Source organism: Aphis gossypii, chromosome 1, assembly GCF_020184175.1.
Source record: "Aphis gossypii isolate Hap1 chromosome 1, ASM2018417v2, whole genome shotgun sequence".
Classification (NCBI taxonomy): domain Eukaryota; kingdom Metazoa; phylum Arthropoda; class Insecta; order Hemiptera; family Aphididae; genus Aphis; species Aphis gossypii.
Window position 1 is genome coordinate 68,689,210 of NC_065530.1, and position 20,374 is coordinate 68,709,583.

The window sequence follows — 20,374 nt, forward strand, 5'->3', positions numbered from 1 at the left end:
GTATTTCATATAATAAAATATGAAAATGTTTATTGAAAATTTGCTAAAAATATTTGTTTTTTCTTCGTTCTTTACTTTATGGTTATTTTTAAAAGTAATGAAAATTTTCAATTTTAATTTCTAAAAAGTAGTAACTGCATCAAATTTGCTACAAAAATCTATTCTCAAAATTGAAAAGCTAAGTATTTTGTCTATTATAAATCATATACACAATGGATGATATAAATTATAAATAGGTATATTATTATACCTAGGTGCAATTTCCTATATCCTATACTAAAAACTATAATGATAATAATTGGTTTTGAAATTGTTAGATTTTTTTTTTTATGAACCTATTAGTTCAAAATAAAAGAAAAACTTACATAACCAACATAACCAAATTACTCATTTTATTATTCAAAAAATAAAATAAAACGCTAAAGGTATGCAAATATAAATAGTTTTATTCAATAGAATAATACAGAAATTTGAATATAATATTTTCAGTTTTTAATGCCATTAATGAACAAACAAAAAATGTTTACATTTAAAATATAATTTGTGTATAAAATAATAATTAGTATTTTTACTTCTAAAACAAAACATTGGACTGATAGTTTCTTATTTAGTAAGTGTTTTAGAAATAAATTTTGCAATTATGAATTACAAAATGTATATAAAAATAAAGAATAAAAAAGTTTAAATAAATAATATTTTTGGAATTAAATCTATTAATCTTATATAAAATGGTAATAAAAAATGCATTGACAAATTTGTTTTTCTTTATTGCACTTTAATCCTTAGTAAAAATATTTATTGAGTCTCATAAATGATTACAAATAAGTGATTGATTACCATAAATATATTAATTAATAGTACAATTGAATACATGTAAAAACCATAATAAAAAAATAAATGATTTGTGAAATGTATTATTGATCAAATACACATTTGTATTAGGAGATAGGTAACTCAATAGTGTTTTTTACCTATTTATTTTTATGTGTATTAAATAGGTAACTATTAATTATTATAAATATAACAGTTATCATTTACTTATTTTGCTTTTCAAATTTAATAGTTTATTTTTTTTTAAAGTATTATAAGAGTCTTGTTATGTTTATCCAAATAACCTAACAATATTTAGATTATTGAAGTTAAAATAATTAAACATAACCATACAGCCTTAATCTTTAAAACTTAAAATTATGTTTTATACAATATAAATATTGTTTTTTTTTTTTTTTTTACTAGTTTTATTTATACTAATATACACAGTACAAAATATAAAGGTGTTTACTGTTTAGTTGTGAAAAATCATATAATCTATGTAAACAAAAACGCGAATACATAATAAAATGCTGCACATTTTTATTTTTGAATAGAATTTTAATTTAAATAAAATTACTTTAAGCAATTGTTTTTTAATTAAACACATTTAAACAAATAATAAATGAAATAATTTGTTTATTTTTCAATATAGTGTTGCATAAAGTATGCATATTAACCTAATGTATTATGATAGGTCACAAAATAAATAGCTATTTAATAATTCTATAATATTTGTTTACAATGATATAATTCTGCACCCTGGGATTTGAAAGGTCTAATCTTTTATTTTATGGCAGTTAGGAAATGTAAAGTCAGAACAGTTGTTTTATCATAATGAATTTGATATAAGAATAAAATGTAATCTTTTTATTAGTTTAGCCTTAGGATAACATTTATCCAAAAATATTAAGATTGATCTTTTTAGCCCAGATTTAATATTTGATAAATAAATATGAATAAAACCCCAATAATGTACACAAAAATAAAAAATTAACAATTAATAATAATTAAATATTTAAAATATATATAAATATATATTAATCACATAATAATTTGAGGATCAGGTACAGAAGTACTGATTGATTTGTGTGGTAAAACCTGTCCACCATTAATGTAAAGTTCATCTTTAACAATAACATCTTCTCCAAGCACAGTAGTATTTTCCATACGAACCCAACATCCAACAACTGAACGCCAACCAATTATGCAAGAGTCCAACCATGTATGTGATTTAACTGTAGCCCCTGCTAGTATGGTACACCTTCTTAAGCAAGCACCATCTTCAACAGTAACATTTGGACCAATAGTAACATTTGGACCTATTTTACAACCTTCACCTATAGTCGCAGTTGGATCAACTAGAACATTACCAACGACACCATCAGCAGAATACAATGAAGTTGGACTACGAGTTTTTAACGATGTCAAGTACATGCACATTCCTGAAAATAATAAAGAATTATTATAGGTACTTAAATATTAAATACATAGAGGAAATTCATGAAATACACAAAAATTAACAACTAACCAGTTAGAAAATCTTTTGGTTGTCCTACATCCATCCAGAATCCTTTTAAGTTAAATGCATATAGTTGACCATCTTGGGCCATAAAGGGAAACACTTCTTTTTCAATACTTGTTGGCTCCAACTTAATTCTATCCAATACAGACGGGTTTAAAATATAAATGCCTGCATTGATTTTATTTGAAACAAACTCTTGTGGCTTTTCAATGAAACTTTCTATGCGACCTGTATCTTCATCGTACATCACAACACCATACTTGGATGGTTCTTCAACCTTAGTCACCACAATCGTACCTTCACAACCATGCGATTTATGGAATGCAATCAGGTCTTTAAATGGATATTCACAAATAATATCAGAGTTTAAAACAAAAAACGGCTGGTTTTGTGTGTTGGACAACAAATGTTTGGCAAGAGCTAAAGGTCCAGCTGTGCCAAGTGGTTCAGATTCGTGTGAAAAAACTAGTCGAACACCAAGTTTTTTGGCTTCATCACTCATCTCTTTTTCCATCTGTTCAGCACGGTACGAAACAGCTAATATAACCTAAATTGAATAATAATTATGTTAGTATTATCACTTACTAACCATAAATCAAGTATAAAAAAAAATAGGTATAGGCAAGCAATGAAAGATTACATTGTCTAGCTAATTAGGTACCTTAAAATCAAGTTAGCTATGTATAAATATTGGATAACTAAACATCATCAAATCAAAAACTTTAAGATTATTAAAAACGTGTAGGTACATTTTGTTTTAGCACAAATAAGGCAGTGTGTTGTACACTTGACACACTACTGGAGTGGTGTCAACTGATGAGTCATACCGTGTAGAGTCGATTAAAGATACAAAAAACCAGGATAGATTAACTAGACTAGAGTGGTCCAATTTTTTGTGGTTGGTGGCCTAAGTTTATACTTTCATAAAAACATCGGGGGATTGCCAGAAGAAAAAAATTATATTATTACGTACTTATTTATATTTTATTTTATATAATGCACAAATTATTACATTACAGATCAAGTTACTAATATTTAGAATAATTATAGTTGATTAATTAATTGTGATGTTTGGCATTGTTTTTCAGAAGCCAATTTTTCAATATCAAATGAACACCCTAAATGGTGTTAAGAATAAGTGTGGGAGGGGGGGGGGCAAAAAAAGGTTTCGAGGGCTGCGGGTTGGACCACCCTGAACTAGACGGTTAAGTGTTTACCTCTCGCACTCCGACTGTGACTAGGGCTTCGATCTGATGAAGTATCATCGGCTTGTTGGCAAACTCGACCAGCGGCTTGGGCCGGCTCAACGTGAGCGGTCGGAGACGGGTGCCGTAACCACCGACCAATATCAGGGCTTTGGTTTCGGCCATTTTAGTGTCGACTCCGCACATGGTTTAACGGACTTTACATGCCCCGGGTCTGGCCGACAAACGTTGACTTATCCTCGACGAGTGTCTGCTGGTCGATGGGACGTGGTGATGGAGACCTGTTAAACGTTGCCGGTGCTCGAATCGTAGGCGACGGCGGTGGCGGCGGACGATGTCGAGTGTCGTCTTCTATCGAAACGTGGACGGTCCATAGTGCGGATAGCTATCGAGACCAACGCGGCGTGCGACACACAGACGATGATTAATATTGATTAACGTGCCACGTCGTATGACGATCGAAACGAGTCGGTCGGAACGCGGCGGCGGCGGCGGCGGCCAGCCACTCAGATCAAATTATTCTTTATCGGGTCGAACCGATTGGGAACTGGGAAATGGGATAACGCCAGACGGTTTGCCACACGCACGCGAAAGAAAACACCGCACACACCCACTACGATATTATTATTATTATTATTATTGTCGTCGTACACGCGCGTATTGTAATAATTTATAATAATTGAAATGATGATAAATCGTAAATGATCGTGCTGTACGATAGAGTTATTAATATTGTCGAGTGATAAATGATAATTATTGTCGTAAATCGTAGTAGTAACCGTAACGCAGTAGTCACGACCGCACTTTACGATCGTGGTGAACTGCTATTGCTATACACAGCAATGGGCAGATTATTATTATTATTATTATTATTATTGTTGTTGTTATTTTTCACGAAATAATATAATTAATAAATGCTGTTATCACCACGTTCACGTCAGAGATACCAGTTTATCACCGCCAAAAATGGAGATTACCAACGATAATGACCGTTGGTTCTCGTTTTTTCCGGTAGATGGCAATCCGGCACCGGCTTGTGAGTTTTCGTCAATGACGATTTTTTAATTTTCTAGTCATTCCGTCGAGCGGAGGAGTCAAAAGGTAAGTGTTTTTCTCCAAGGTCAGCGTGACTAATTCTCAGTTCTCGGTCGTGATTTGCATTACACATCAATTATAATCATAATATAGACGTTTATAGATATTTTAATATCAGTGATATTGTGAATGTTAAAGTTAAATACACAAAACATGTATCCACGTACTTATAACTTAAAAATTTGGATAGTTTTGAAATGTTGATTGATTGTTATTATTATTATTTTTTAGATCAACAAAAAATTATATTATTTAAATTTATTATATTAAAAATTAAAAATATAACCAATTAATTAATAACGAAATTACGTCAGTTTACTTAATACCTACTTATATTCGTTTAAAACAAGTATTTATATAAATACTAAAATTAAGTATTCAAAAATTATAAAAAAAATTATAAGCTACATCTACGATAAAAAAAAAATAACTATCAATAACTTTAAGAATGTAGTATTTAATACTTAATTAATTTTTAAACATATAAAATCATCAACTTAAAAGAAATTTTTTCAATTCTTTTACTTGTAGGACGTACCTATGTTTTTTGATAACAATTTTTGATACGTCATTCACTTTTTTAGTAATCCGGTTTTTGTAAGGCGCAGAAAGGTTAAGAAACATGAAATACTGTATATAAATATAAATTAAATGGACCTGGTTTCTAAAAACAAAACAAAAAAAAACACTTAAAACTCGTAATATTTTAGTAAATAGTAATATTCAATTAGTTTATATATTTATTACTAAATAAAAAAAATAAGAATAACATCAGAATAGGCACCAGCTCATAACGGCTTAAAAAAATTGAATTTTTTTATTACTGCATTTAAGAAAACACATTAGTTAGAGGCGCTGTTAAATTATTTTATTAGCTTTACCTGTATCGTAAAGAATACGAACATTTAAAAAGTATACCAATTCATAATAGGTAGGTATAGCTGCTGTTCAGTTTCTTTTATCATCCAATCGTTAAAATATGACACTGTTGTACATAATAGTACTTATAATAGTCCTATATACTCTTGGATGATCTGGTTCTCCACATCACTGATGGACATCAGTGGTGCGACCATAGAATAAAAAATAGAGTGCGATTGTCATAAATGTTGGTCATGATAGCACCAACGCGTGGGCTGTTAGATTGACCCGTGCGATGTCGTAACGTCGTGCACTCAGATGGCTGTGGCATAATGTGTAAGCTACTCGTGCAGCGGCGCCGCGGAGAGAGATGACGAAGACTCGGCTGAGTAAAAATGCATTTGCAACAGAATGCAACGGATGGCGGCCGGCCGCTTGTATACTCAAAAGGGGTACGTCAGCAAGGACAAAATTCGTATTGTGCTTGACATAACTATTTATTTTTTAATATAACAGGCTATAATCGTTATCATTATAATAGGTACTGTTATTATACTGTTATTATTTTATTGTCTGTTATTTCCATTGAGAATTTGTTTTTCGAATACAATGGTACCTATATCATTGGATTCAAATACTCCTATATATAATAGTGATCTGTATGGCACTTAATGTAAAGCAAAGCGGTACCCACTTGAACACTTTTTTTTATTCGAAGTTTTCCATAAATATTTAAAACTAATTTTGGATATCCATATATTTTTGAAAATGTCACTAGGTACCTATCTATTTAATAGAATCTATAATATTATATTTCCGTTTATCATTATTTATTTTACTTAATTGTTAATATTAGACAATTAAATGAATACTTTTAGTATAAATCTCCAATTATATTATGAATAAAGCACCTAACTATAATTATATTATAATATTTATTTACAAAATTATAAATATACCAAAATAACATTCATATGCGCGCACAAAACGTGAATTATGACTTATTAATATTCACTTTTATGTATACAGGTAGTTATTAATTATTCATACAAAACATGCAAAGTTAATTGGAGTAACTAATGTAACTCGTCCCACGTATAGAAATAGTCTGATTGGTTTCTGTAGAGTGCATGTTTTCCAGGAATCGCTCGATAATATTAACAATAATGTCCTTATTGCCACTTTAAATTGACGAATTTGGTGTAAATTATATTAAATAATATAACACTGTTCCTTTGAAGATACATATTGTCATACTGAAGTAGTAGTGTATAATGTACAATGTACATAATGAATACAAATCGTTCAACGCGTTGTGATATCTAATAAAATAAATGGTGTATAAGCCGTAGGTACATTAAGTATGATTTAACTTGAATGAAGCTTAAGTATTACTTAACGTATTTTAAATGAAGTCAACGACATTGTTAGATATATATTTAGTTTAAGAGCTTAGCTAGTGACCGAATAGGTGGACGACGTGGCGGCGCTATCTTCTATATATTACCACGAACACGCTATTTCGAGTCGCTATTTTTCCACCAGATCGTGTAGCACTGACTACGAGCGACTTAAATTAATGCCATCATGATCTGTGTACGATACACGAGTACTGAGTAATACCATTGATTATAAATATTGTATTTAGTTATAATTATTGAAATCTTATAATAATATATTCGATTGAACTAAGCACATTATGAGTGTATTAACACATTAGAAATAAATAATTATATAATTATTATTATTTGTTTAAATAGCGCATAATATGTGAAATAAAATATAATGATCATCAACAATTAAGTGGGTGGAAAAATATGATTTAGTTTTAAAAAATGCAGTAATATTATAATCGCAATTCAGTATAATAGTTTCAAAAAAATAATTTTTAACTTAATTTTTTTATATTTTCAAATTATGTTTTCATATTATTGTATTATGACCATAATATTATAATATACTTCGACATAGCTATACATGACCTTTTATAGCATAAGTATTCGACAAATTTTAACCAACGTTCGACTGCTACAAATATTGTTGTGTAAAAGTAAGTGATACAACTATGAATAAGTAATATACATTTATCATTAGTTTATTGATATTAAATTGGTATCCAAAAAATCAAAAAAATTATTATGCTTGTTTAATTATGTACTTAAGCAAAAATAAAATTTTGGTAGATTTAATATTATATTAATATAAATTTTGAGTGAATCAACGTATTAATAATTCTTAGCCTAAATACCATATTTTAAAAATAAATAGTCAGTCTTTTGTAGTCATCAAACATTGAATCAATAAATTAATTCAAAAAATTGAAATTAGTCTAAAATTACATTAAGCAGTCTTTTATCTATTTATCTTATTTTATTTTGGGTTTTTCTTTACTTCAAAATATTCCATGGTTACAATTACCGATTATCAATGTAGACATAACTAAGGTTATATTTTTTTTTATGTAGTATTTATTATTCAACTGTATGTAGATACGTCCAATGCTTAAAGTAACAAAAATTAAACATAAATAAGTTACAAATACATGTGTATTATATATTTTGAAATGTTCACAGACATGAAATAACCAAGACATAAAAATAATTTTTGTATAAATACTACTAATATTTATTAATAATATTATAAAGTTTATAAGTAGTTTTGTTTTTATCATAATAATCATAAGAAATAAGGGTCATCACAAAGTTAGTAAAACAACTTTTCAAAACATTTCAAACAATGTTTAGATAGACTTGTTGGAATTTATTGAGCCCCCTTTTTACTACAACTGGCAACTTCACACACCAAGCAATGTTTTTTTTTTTCAAATAGTTCAAAAACCTTTTAACAATGTTCAAATATACTATTGGACATTTTTTGATATCTACTTAAGTATTGGAATTTGAAATTTATTGGAGTCACCTTATTATATTATATACTCTGAGAACTTTGTAATTCATACTTCACATTACTTTAACTTTCAATTTCAACTTCAAATTTAATTTTGATTACAACATCAACTTTAAACCTCAATAAATATTGTTGAATGAATTTCGTTTGGTTATAAGTGTTAATTATTTTTTTTTCTGTAATAAATATGTAACACTAGATGCGAAGTTAGAGTGCACAGTTTAATGTGGAATAAGAAAATAGGAGGGCTACAAGAATTTTAAGCAAAGGCCAACAACTAACATATTAATATCTACTTTAAAATTGTTTGAAGGCTTTTGAACGGTATAAAATAATATACTCATGTAAAAAAATAAAATATTTTGTACAGATTGACAATACAATTAAAACAGTGGTGAATAGATATTCTATTTCTTAGACTGGTTTTTGTCAAATATTAATAAAAGGGTTTTGATAATAATATGTAGGTATTTTTAAAGGGATCTTTAAATAGACTACATGCAGTGTGTAGGTAAATTTTTTTATATAATATAATGTGTTACAAATTTGGAAACGGAAATTTCATAAAATAACTTTTTTATAATAATTCTATAAAAATTATAAAACCAAAATTAAATTTACTTTAAGTCATAGAAAATTGCTGAATCATGATAAAAAAAAAACTTGGTACATCAGAAATTGAAAATGTTAGATATTAACCTTTTATAGAATATTTTTTCCACTCAATGGTGGCTTGAAAAAAAATACTTTAAACTCAACGTTATCTTGAATTTTATGCTGTTTTAAACGTATATTTAAATAATTTCAAACAATTTACAAAACGTTTGGAAAAAGTTTTTTAAAACATCATAAATTGAACCAGAAACACATTTTCAATTTTAACATGGTTTAAAAACTATAATTTATCCAAATGTTATACTCTTATGGAAACTTACATAATATGTACGATTTTACTATTTTACAATGTCCGGTATAGGAACTTATATAGGTATTCATTCCTCTCAACTACAACCTTCATCAATCATTATGTTTAAAATATATTAGGTAACTTAATACAATTTAATATTGTTTATTATTTTCATAAGTATTAAAACTAAAAAAAAACTTTAAATTAAAGATATGATGTAGTTCAGTATATACTACAATATAAATTTCCATATTATTTTAAATATTAATATAATATTATATCTAGGCTTAGGTACTTGTATTATAAAACACATTTATTTGATCTTTACATAATATATTTTATTTTTCGTCATAGCTTCGTTAAGCCAGTGGTGTAAAACAACATTAAAATATCATAGTAGACATTTCTAAGTATTTTTTAGTTAAAAGTAAAGTAAAAAAAAAAATAAAAAAAATACGAGGTCTTTATCCTAGAAAATTATCCCCCCCCCCGTGTTGTTTGCGCCTACGTGTTTAATTTATATGATGCAATATTTCGATAGGGAGATATGTACGTGGAATATAATAGTACAATTTCTAGAATATAATTACATTTAATTGTAGTAATATTAAACGTCGACGTTAATTATTTGCAAACTCGCTAATTATAATAATATAATACATTCCCGAGTATTGACTATTCGTACTCTACACTAGATAACCACGATATTCAGATTTGTTTAATCGTCTGTTATCTGTAATAGAGAGAAGAGAATAAAATAGAAAAAAAAAAAACGAATTTAGGCCTAACGCGTAGAGCGCAAAATCTTGCGGAGCGTTCCAGCAACCGTTTTCCTCGAAGTAGCGAAATATGTACAGTGCATCGCGATGTGCCGTTCCGTCACAACGTGAGCGCGATATTATTAACACGACTCGTTCTCGCGATATTATTAACACGACTTGTTCTCGCGAACACTCTAATATACCACAAAAATAAATCACGAGAATTTTTTTTTTTTAATTATTTATCTCCCCGTAAAGTGTAATACTATACTTGTGTGTGTTTAAATTTTAATATTTCAGACAATTTCAATCGTCCTATTCTATTCTTACTCCAGTTTTACTAGTTAATATTACGAGTAACACGTGCAATAATATACGACATATATTTCGAAACATTGTATTTCTATATGATTTACTAGATATTGCTTTTGATTTTCTTGAATATTTCAATTAGTACCAAAATTAATTTTAATGGATATGGCATTGTGCATGAGACATAATAATATAGTGCAATAAGGTAAGAACATACAAATAGATATTTGAATATTTTTGAATGATAAACCTAATATTATTAATATAAATAGATAAGCGTAAAATATACTAACTATAGTAGTAATATACTACCATATTACTTTATGTATACTTGATCAAGTATACATAGTAATTATTTTTGTATTGTTTCATTAGATAGGATTTATCATTTCAACGGTAATTCTTCGGATTTTAAACGTTAGTATTGAATAAATGTCAACTTTAAAAAATTACACTCTTCCAAAATAATTTTTCAAATTTCTAATCAAAATAATGTATTTTTATTACGTTATACGATAATATACTTGTGTTATTAAGTTAGTTATGTTAGTTTGTTCATACATATGTACATATATGAATGTCTAGAAAAAAATTATATGTACATATTACTAAAGAATTAAACAAATTTAAAAAATATATTTAACAATTTAAAAATATTTTTATAGCTATGTTATTAATAAAATTAGCAGACATTTATAATACGTTTACGTCATGTATTTGATAATAATAAATAATAATTGAAAGTTGGTGAAGCACCCATTATTATATGATAATTTTGTATACAACTAATAAACTACCTACTTATATCATATCAATAATAAAAAAATAAAATTTAATTTAATTTTTATTTTTTTTTTGTGTTTTTATTAAATAAAAGTATATTATCATTATTGTTTATAGGTACTGATTCGTTACTCTAATTTTTTTGACCATATATTAAATTCATTTTAATTTTTTTGTGCATGCAACATACGTATACATAGATTGTAATCCTATTGACAAAGATCGTGAAAATTACAAAACCGTTGGAGTAGGTTATGTATTTTTTGTTACTTCCGACGTTATCATAATATACTATTTAATTTGAATCACTGATATCCTATTGTAGTATTGAAATAATAATAAAAAAAAAATGTGAATATGTAGTTTGTATGCATATTTCATCATTTCCATTGTATATTAGGCTGCAATTGAAATATAAAATATTCACTGGTTAGTGTTTATTTTATAATACCTATAATTTATCAAAAAAAAAAAAAATACACACAATAATCCAATGAAACGCAATCACCAAAAAATGGTACCTAGTGTATTTTGACTCGACTTTAAAATACTCTATTCTCTTGTAAGCAGATTTCAAAGAAGATAAAAACAAAATGTTCAAAATTTTTTTCTATGCTTAAATTATAAAACTATAAGATATATATTCAATATTCACTTATCTTGAACTACTATTTTGACTTTTAAATGTAAAAAAAAAAAAAATACAACTATAGGTTTTACATACTACATCTCGCAACAATGCATAATTTTATCATGGTTATGCAAGTGCCAAGTATAGAAAGCGAAAATACATTTTATAGGTTAATAGTTAGAACTACATAAATGTCATTTGTAATAAAATTATGTTTTTTTCTTTAGAATTATTAAGATTGCGAATAACTAATCTGCATTTTAAAGTTAATCAGTAGGTATTCTGTTTTACATTTAGTTAGAAAATAATTTCTTTAGTTATTGTTTTTAATTGTATAACTATAATATTATAAAAAAATAAAACATGAAATTAATAATACGAGATAATCAATAATAATTTTAAACGATTTTATAAAATAATATAAAAATAAATAATCATTTTTTTTTTTTTTTTTATACAATAATGACTAATTTGGAAAACAGCGCAGTTATGAAGAACAATATTATATAATAACGTTATTAGGTTGATTCAATAATGTGAATATTTATTTTTATACACATAAAAAGAAAAAAACTAAGTGATAGATTAGCACATTGGCTGTTTTGAAAATAAAATTATATCAGAAAATTTGAATGTTTTTTTATAGCAAATTATAAATTGGTATGACATTAACTTCATGAATAACAATAATACTAATTTTTCATTGTAAGTTGTCATTATTTGACGTAACATTGACAAATAACATAATATCTATAGTTCCTATACTTAGGTACTAATTTATTGACATGTTTATTTATAATTTATCATATATCTGGTAATCAAAATCAAATAGATTAATTCTTTGGAATATAAACTATTATTATAAAAATTCCAAAGCCTATTTTTGCGTAGGAAATGCTATACATTTGTAATAAGTAATAACATTAATATTTTTATTTTTAATTTTATCGCCTTAAAGTGAAATAAATGAAATATTATTTGATTTGATGTACCCGGCTCATTGTCTTTTAATATAAAATGCACTGAATTCCTACTGGTTCAAAGTCCAAAGAAAAGCCATTTTTCTGAGTGAATTGCATTCAATTGTCTTTTATATAATACGTGTTTTTCATGACAGTTCATTAAAACATTTATATTGTAGTATCATTATATTCTATAGTTTATTAATAATTATATATTTTTTTATTTGTTTATTTAAGGATTCAAATACACGATTTATTAATAATTATATTTATATCATAAATAAATATAAATTTTATAATATAATATTTTGATTAGCAATGGGTATAGTGGATGTTATATTATTATACCTATGGTCTACAAACTACAATAATACATTAGTATAAGTAATAAAAAGTGTGGTTTTATGACCATTAGCTAGAATAAGTGAATAATTAACTTAGTTAATGATAAAAATTACATTTACAAATAATTTAATTGGAATAATTGAGTGAATGAGGTATAATGTATAATAATTAGCAAATAAGTACGTAAATTATACGTTTATTAATAGGCACACTAAAATGGTGCATACCTATTTATTTACAATCCATAGTATTTTATTTGTATTTATCAGCATATATTTTATTCTTAACTTCAATTGAGGGTGTACTGAATTCATATTAGTTTAAATTTACGTGGTTAAAATACATTTTAATTTTTATTTGATAAATAATTTAAAAATTATCTTTTTTTAGGTTTAAATTTTTTCTATTTATTAATAAAGTTAAGATTTTAATAAGCTTGACAAACAGTCTTTACAATCGAAATTCACAAATATTATTTAAGTATACAATATGAATATCATTTTTAAAGGATAAGTTTACCTATGCATTACAATTTTGTAAAGGTTACAAGAAATTATATTATTGTTTTTATAACTTTTGAATTTAAATGAAGCAATAAAATCAAACTGATAATTTAGAAACGCGAATACATAAAATAAATAATTATTCAACATAGTTTTAATGATGTTAAAACCTAAAATTTGATTTTTGGATTAAACGAATTTTAGTATGGCTTATTAATAATTGTTATTATATTTAATATGAAAAAAATCCTTTATAATAATACAAAAGCAATTATATAAAAAAAATTAAATATTTACAGCAACAAATTAAAATATTAAATAACCTAATGTTCAATTAGAGCGTTATTCAAGTGTACCTACCTTTAATCTAACCATTTTTTTTTTTAAATTTATTTAGATTAAGACGTCATTATTGTAAAATGTAAATTATGAACTCTGTACTTTTTTTTAAAATTTTTCATTCTATGTAAATTTATCCACTTACATAAACAAATTGTTGGTGTTATTTTCTAAATTAAAGTTAAATTATTCTTTTTCATTTAGTGGTTATGGATATTATAATACGTTTAATAATATTTGTCAAAAAAATTAAAGAATAATAATTTATACTGAAATCTCCCAATTATTTATGCCAATTGTTAAATTACAATATAGATGTTATATAGTTTCCGTTGTTATGATATTATTATAGTACCTATAAATAATATGGTTTTGGGATTATTAATTGTCAAATGGGCTTTTGTTTGTATGAAATGGCGAAAACCATAGAATAAACAATGTTATGCAATACAAATACATTTATCAGTCATTGTAAACTTGTATGGATGTACCAACTTACCTATTAAGTGCTACGTTGTGAGGTGCATGCTACGTAGGTTATATTATTATGAATATCTTAATTGGGTTGTGGCTTCGCGTGACGTCAAGTTCGTGGTGTAAGTTATTTTGTACAATAGACTTAATAAAACAAAATAAATTGTTTAAAATTACCGTTTCGTTATAAAGTTATAACTATACCATAATATGCGCATTCCTAACGAAACGTAAATATATATCATGTGATGTATTCTATACGTTCAGTTGAAACTTTGCTCTGGTTTTATAATAAAATGTTTGAAATGCTATTCTACTATAATATACAATTTTTGAAGGAATGACACTGCGTTCATAATTAATTCAGTCGACAAATGATACTTGTATACATTTATAAAGATCTTTTTAAAAATCAGACGGGCTTAGGTAAGTGTTGGCCGTTGAGTATTAAACTAGATTTAGTGTATTTTATACACTTATTTTTAAACTGATAAAAAAAACCATCTTTAAAATAGTTTTTGCGTAGGTCTGTAGAAAAACGAATAAACAAATGCACTATTATAAATAAATAATTTAAATGGTCATGGATTTAAAACAGTATTAAATCTGTAGGAATCTACTATCTATAGCCCTAGCTATATTAATTGCATGAGTAATACAAAGCCTTTATGTGATTTTATATTAATTTGCTTTAAATTTTTGTGTACTTACTAAGTCAAACAATACTACATTATATCTATGATATTTTTGTTTTGTTTAAACGAGTATAATATAATAAAATCGGTGGATGGTATATTGGTATCTAGAAATCTTTGCTCTTTATGTAAAAATAGTTTACCATGCTATATTGCCTATTAAAATTTTAAATTAATAGATTTATTTAGAATAAATTATTTTTTCATTAAAAAAATTACAATGATTTGTATCGGTACATATTAGTCATATTACTGAGTTTTAAAATAATTTTCTCCAATAACAACAATTAAACCAAACTATTGAACGTTAATTAATTTTTACATATTTTAAAATATAGTCTCAAATTATAAAATATTAATAGGTATATCGTTTGATAAAAATATATTGATTCTTATTAAATACCTTAAATTTGTATTAAGTGTACTATAATATTCCGCTTTGAGTTGAATTATCTTATAAATTTATAAGATAATTCTAAGATAAATATATTAATCAAAGCTTTTTACTCTATAATCATTATAACGGTGTTTGTATACACAATTATTAGTATAAAATTACACATGTAATTGAGGATTTTTTAAATAGTTTTATATTAGTTAGAATATTAAGAATTAATTACGGAGATGGATACTATTCAAAATATCGCGTTAAATGGGACGATAATTACACTGTTTTAGAATATTGTTCTTAAGATTTATTGAAATCTACATTAAGTAATATATTGTTATTTATTTTAAAAGTGAATAAGACGTTGTGCATATTAAACAAGTAATGTTACTCGACGATTCTATTTTATAACACTTGTTACACTGTTATGTTATACTAATATGGGTTTTATTATTATTTCAAGTCTGATTATAAATTATAATTTTAATTGAATAAAGTTTCCACGTTAACGAAATATTATAATGGTGTTACACACTTTTTGCTTTTAAGTTTTATACAATATATTAAGTATTATACGTGTCGGAAGAATATTACCTACATGTTATTTTTGTTGTTTGAACAACCATTATTGTTGTTTAAAATCTCAGCATTATCTTACTAAATCTCAACATTCAGAACCTTTCGTTAAAGTTTTATAAATATATTTTTAGTTCCTCATGTACCAGATACATATGTTGCCAGGTCTGAATGGTGCACAAAGCTAGAGAACTGTCGATTACAGATTACGTACTTCAATCTATCGTTTTGACCACGATTTATAAATCAGCTTTACACTCTAATTTGTTTGTAATTTTTTGTACATCAATATTAAAATAAATGATAACTATGCGTTTCTAGTAGTATTTAAAATTATTGTTTGGTCCGTCTACTTGCTTTACTTGTTTAAAACAAATTAATGAAAAACTTCTTGTATCTCCACACTTATACCTAAATATTTATAATTAAATGAAAGAAACGAAAAAATATTTTTTTGTTTCTTAAGATATTGTTTGGGTAATTAATAAATTATATTATAGATAGGGTAGAATTAAACATTACTATTCCAAGACGTTAATTAAATACGTAATTAATGTTTTTAATATTTAATAGTATTATTGTTATTTGTGATTAATCGTTAAATGTTTATATAGGTACCTAGATTCTATATATTATAAGCACATATAATTACAATACGAATTAAAGCCATTTATTTTATAATATTAATTACTCAAATGAGGAAGTAGTACATTAACAGTACTTATCATTAAAAATAATAATAATAATAATAATTTTTTTAAATAATTTATTGATGATACATTATGGCATATATTACACACACACATATATATATAAAAATATTATAATCATAAATTTGTTATTTTATTATTGATTTGTAAAAATAATAATTATGACGTGTATTGAAATATTATTAATTATTATATTAGGTAGTAAAATTTATGTTTATTTAATAATATAAAATGTGTTCGATAAGTGATGATGAGGTTTACCAATAGGAATGTCTTGGTTCCAGACTCTAGAATCATATTATAATAATATGTAAGATGAATGCAGAATTTGAATATTTAATTTAAGCCAGTATATAACTACTGATATCGACGCACAATTCTCAGAGACATCAGGACAGTGTTAGAATATTATTTATTTTCTCTCTAACCCACGTACAACACGTAGAATTTTGTGTCAAGAAAAGCTAAATTTTTGTTGTTAGTTTTAATGTTAGAGTGAATTGACTTGTTATTAAGCTTAATTATTTTAAGACTTTTACAATTTACTTTAAAACTAAAATGTTAATGGAAGCTTATCGGATCATCCTAGTTAATATTCTCAATTTTATGTATGGTAGTTTAAAGTTTTAAATTAACGTAAATTTACTATAAATATAATGTATAAGAGGATTGATAATGAGATCTATGTAATGATAAAAATTGATTTGGATTATTTCATTCTGTAGTTAATTGACTGACCTGTAATTAATTAAAATATTAAATAAATTTAAAGTTAACTAAGCACAAATATATAATAATTAAATAAAGATTTATTTTAAACTCCAACCATTAACACAGAATATATTATGTTTTATTCATCTCCTAATTTATTTGATTGTAGCTTATAGGTAACCCTATTAATAGAATATTAAGTATAGTATTTTTAAACAAACCTTATCAATTAAAAAACTGCTGATTTCATAATTTTAACTTTGTTGTAATTTATATTTTTTCTTATATTTAAAATATTTTATGTGTTTTCACATTCTTACTAGAACTTATTATAAATTGTACCGTCGTATTTTTATAAGAATTAAGATTTATCTAATAAATTGTATTATAGAACGCAAATAATATCATAAATATTATATTATAATTTGAATTTTATATCCATCTGATATCCATCAGTCAGTCACAATAGTTATTGTTATTGTTTAAAAAGCGCATAACTCAATCGAGGGAACGATTTTTAAGGTAGGTACAGTGTACGGTGCACACCTGCACACCAAGTTCCCGGTTTCCATACGTAATTGATGAGTTGAAGATGAAATATAGCTGATAATTATTGATATATTGCCTACCTAATCAAATTATTCTGCACATTCAATTCTACATCACTAAGATGGTAGACACCTTCAATACTATATACGCGTATCAATAAAATAGTAGTTGCTATATTTCGTAATATTCGTATATCTACTACGATTACAACTTATATTATACTTCATGGATTTTAATAGCTGATGATAAATTAATGTTTAACTCATTTATATAATTGGATCAAAAAATACAGTTATATTAAATCATCAATTTGATTAAAAGGGTTTATACAGATGAAAGTCACAAAAAGGTACGGACAATAATGGTAAGGTTGAATAAATATTATCAAAAGTTGATGTTACAAAGCTATTATTAATAATTTATTATGTGATTTTTATTGAACAATAAAAAGGAGTTGTGGATGCGGAGTAGCTCGTTATGTTATTCATACTAACTGAAAATATCTCAGGTAAGTCACTCTGCTGTATAGTAGGTTTCGAATGTATCTAACACCTTGTTATTGAATAGTTTACTGTAATGTAAGTGTTAAATTTAATTAAAAATGATAAATCATTGCATATTCATTGCGATTCTGGACGAAGAAGGTATTTCCTAAGGATATTTTATCATTTATATAGAATCTAAAAATTATCATTATATACTATTATAGTATCGCATATATTGTATTATTAACTATTATAATAATATGATTTAAATTTTTTTTTATTTCGTGTATCATGGTATGATTTAAATATTTTCATGTCATAAATAGTTAAACGTAATAGATTAACTAAATAGTATAATAATAAATTGATGCTTTTCGTTTAAATATTTTGTTTCATAAAAATTGAAAATCAGGTGTTCGATTAAAAAAAATTGTGAATTTTAGTGTCAATAAAAATAAATTGTGTCTAATTATTGTCGATACTTTAAAATATCTATAGTTTAAGCTTATGAGAAATTTTCTTTCTACATTTTTTTTTTAAAATTGTTTATAAATATAGCATAAATAAGTCTAAAATAAATCTGTGTGTTAAAAATTTAATTGTAGGTATTTACTGTGAATTTTTCTTTAATAATGTGATTAATTAAAATTTATTTTTTGTGATTTTAAAGTACAATTGAATATATCATGTTTTTGAATACTAGAGATTTTTCTGCAGCACTTAATAAGTAAAACCTATAATGATAAAAACTTTTGTTTTTAAAATGCGAACACTCTTTTTCTGATGTTGGGATGATGATTTTTTTTTAAAATTTTGTTCTATCTAAATCAAAATTTAAACGAGTAGTTTTCGAGTTATTAAACTTTAATTATAAAGTATAATGGACAATGTCTATAGCTCATGCGTTGAATCTCTTATCTAATCTATTTCGTAAATATAAACAATATACCAAAATTTGGCGTCCGAGCTCTAGTGGTATTATGTATATTATGTAGCTCAGTAGCTGTATTATGTACCATTGTATCAATCACACTAAAGTATGAAATTTCAGGAAGATATTGCTTTCTTTTTATGGAGAAATTATTTGGTCTACAACCAAAAGGCTGAATCTTAGAAATATAAATCATTAGAATTTACATTAAGATATAATAATTAAAGATATTTTAGTAAAAAATTAGAATTCATAAATATATTTGTATCTAGTTCCATCAAAATAATAATAATAGTTTCATAATTTGTTTGTGAAATTCTATAATTCTTTAAAATTGATTATTATTATCTCTATGAAAATGAATATATATTTATTAAAATAATGTTTAGACGTTCCGTTATCAATTTAAAAATAAATGTTTAGCTCTTTTTAAAGTCTATGCACAGTTTTTGAATAATAAAAAAAAATATATATAAAAACTGCTGCTACTGTGTAAATATTCGCGTTTTTTGCCATTTAAGTTTTTCCAGATTATAAAAAATTTTAGTTTTAAACTGCCAAAGTACCAACTATATCAATTTTTTTAAGGAAATAGGAACCACCCTTGAAATAGAAGTTTGAAAAATGTTTATTGCTTTTAAAGGTGATGACTGATGATAGACAGGATAAAAAACAACACATCATTATAAAACCAATACATTAACCGCTCGGCTCAGAATATAAAATAGGGGAATTTGGCATCTCCAGTTTGTCATTGAAATTGTGCTCCTGATTGTGATATTTTATTATTGAAGTATAAATATGGAGTTTATATTGTACCGATATGATTACGATAATACCTACCTTTATACTATGTATGTGAACATTTAAAATACTATAAAATAAAATACAAAATAATATTGTGTAATC

At 25.4% G+C, this 20,374-nt stretch overlaps 1 protein-coding gene across 1 annotated transcript; it reads right to left on the reverse strand.

The window, feature by feature from the left end:
- Nucleotides 1–426: 426 nt before the first annotated feature.
- Nucleotides 427–4,389, reverse strand: LOC114126267 (mannose-1-phosphate guanyltransferase beta). The gene is made up of 3 exons (XM_027990172.2): nt 3,553–4,389; nt 2,342–2,882; nt 427–2,255 (listed from the first exon to the last, which is right to left on the reverse strand). Exons 1-3 carry the CDS (start codon nt 3,724–3,726, stop codon nt 1,855–1,857), a joined length of 1,116 nt encoding a protein of 371 aa, XP_027845973.1. The 5' UTR covers nt 3,727–4,389; the 3' UTR covers nt 427–1,854.
- Between the last annotated feature and the right edge of the window lie 15,985 nt (nt 4,390–20,374).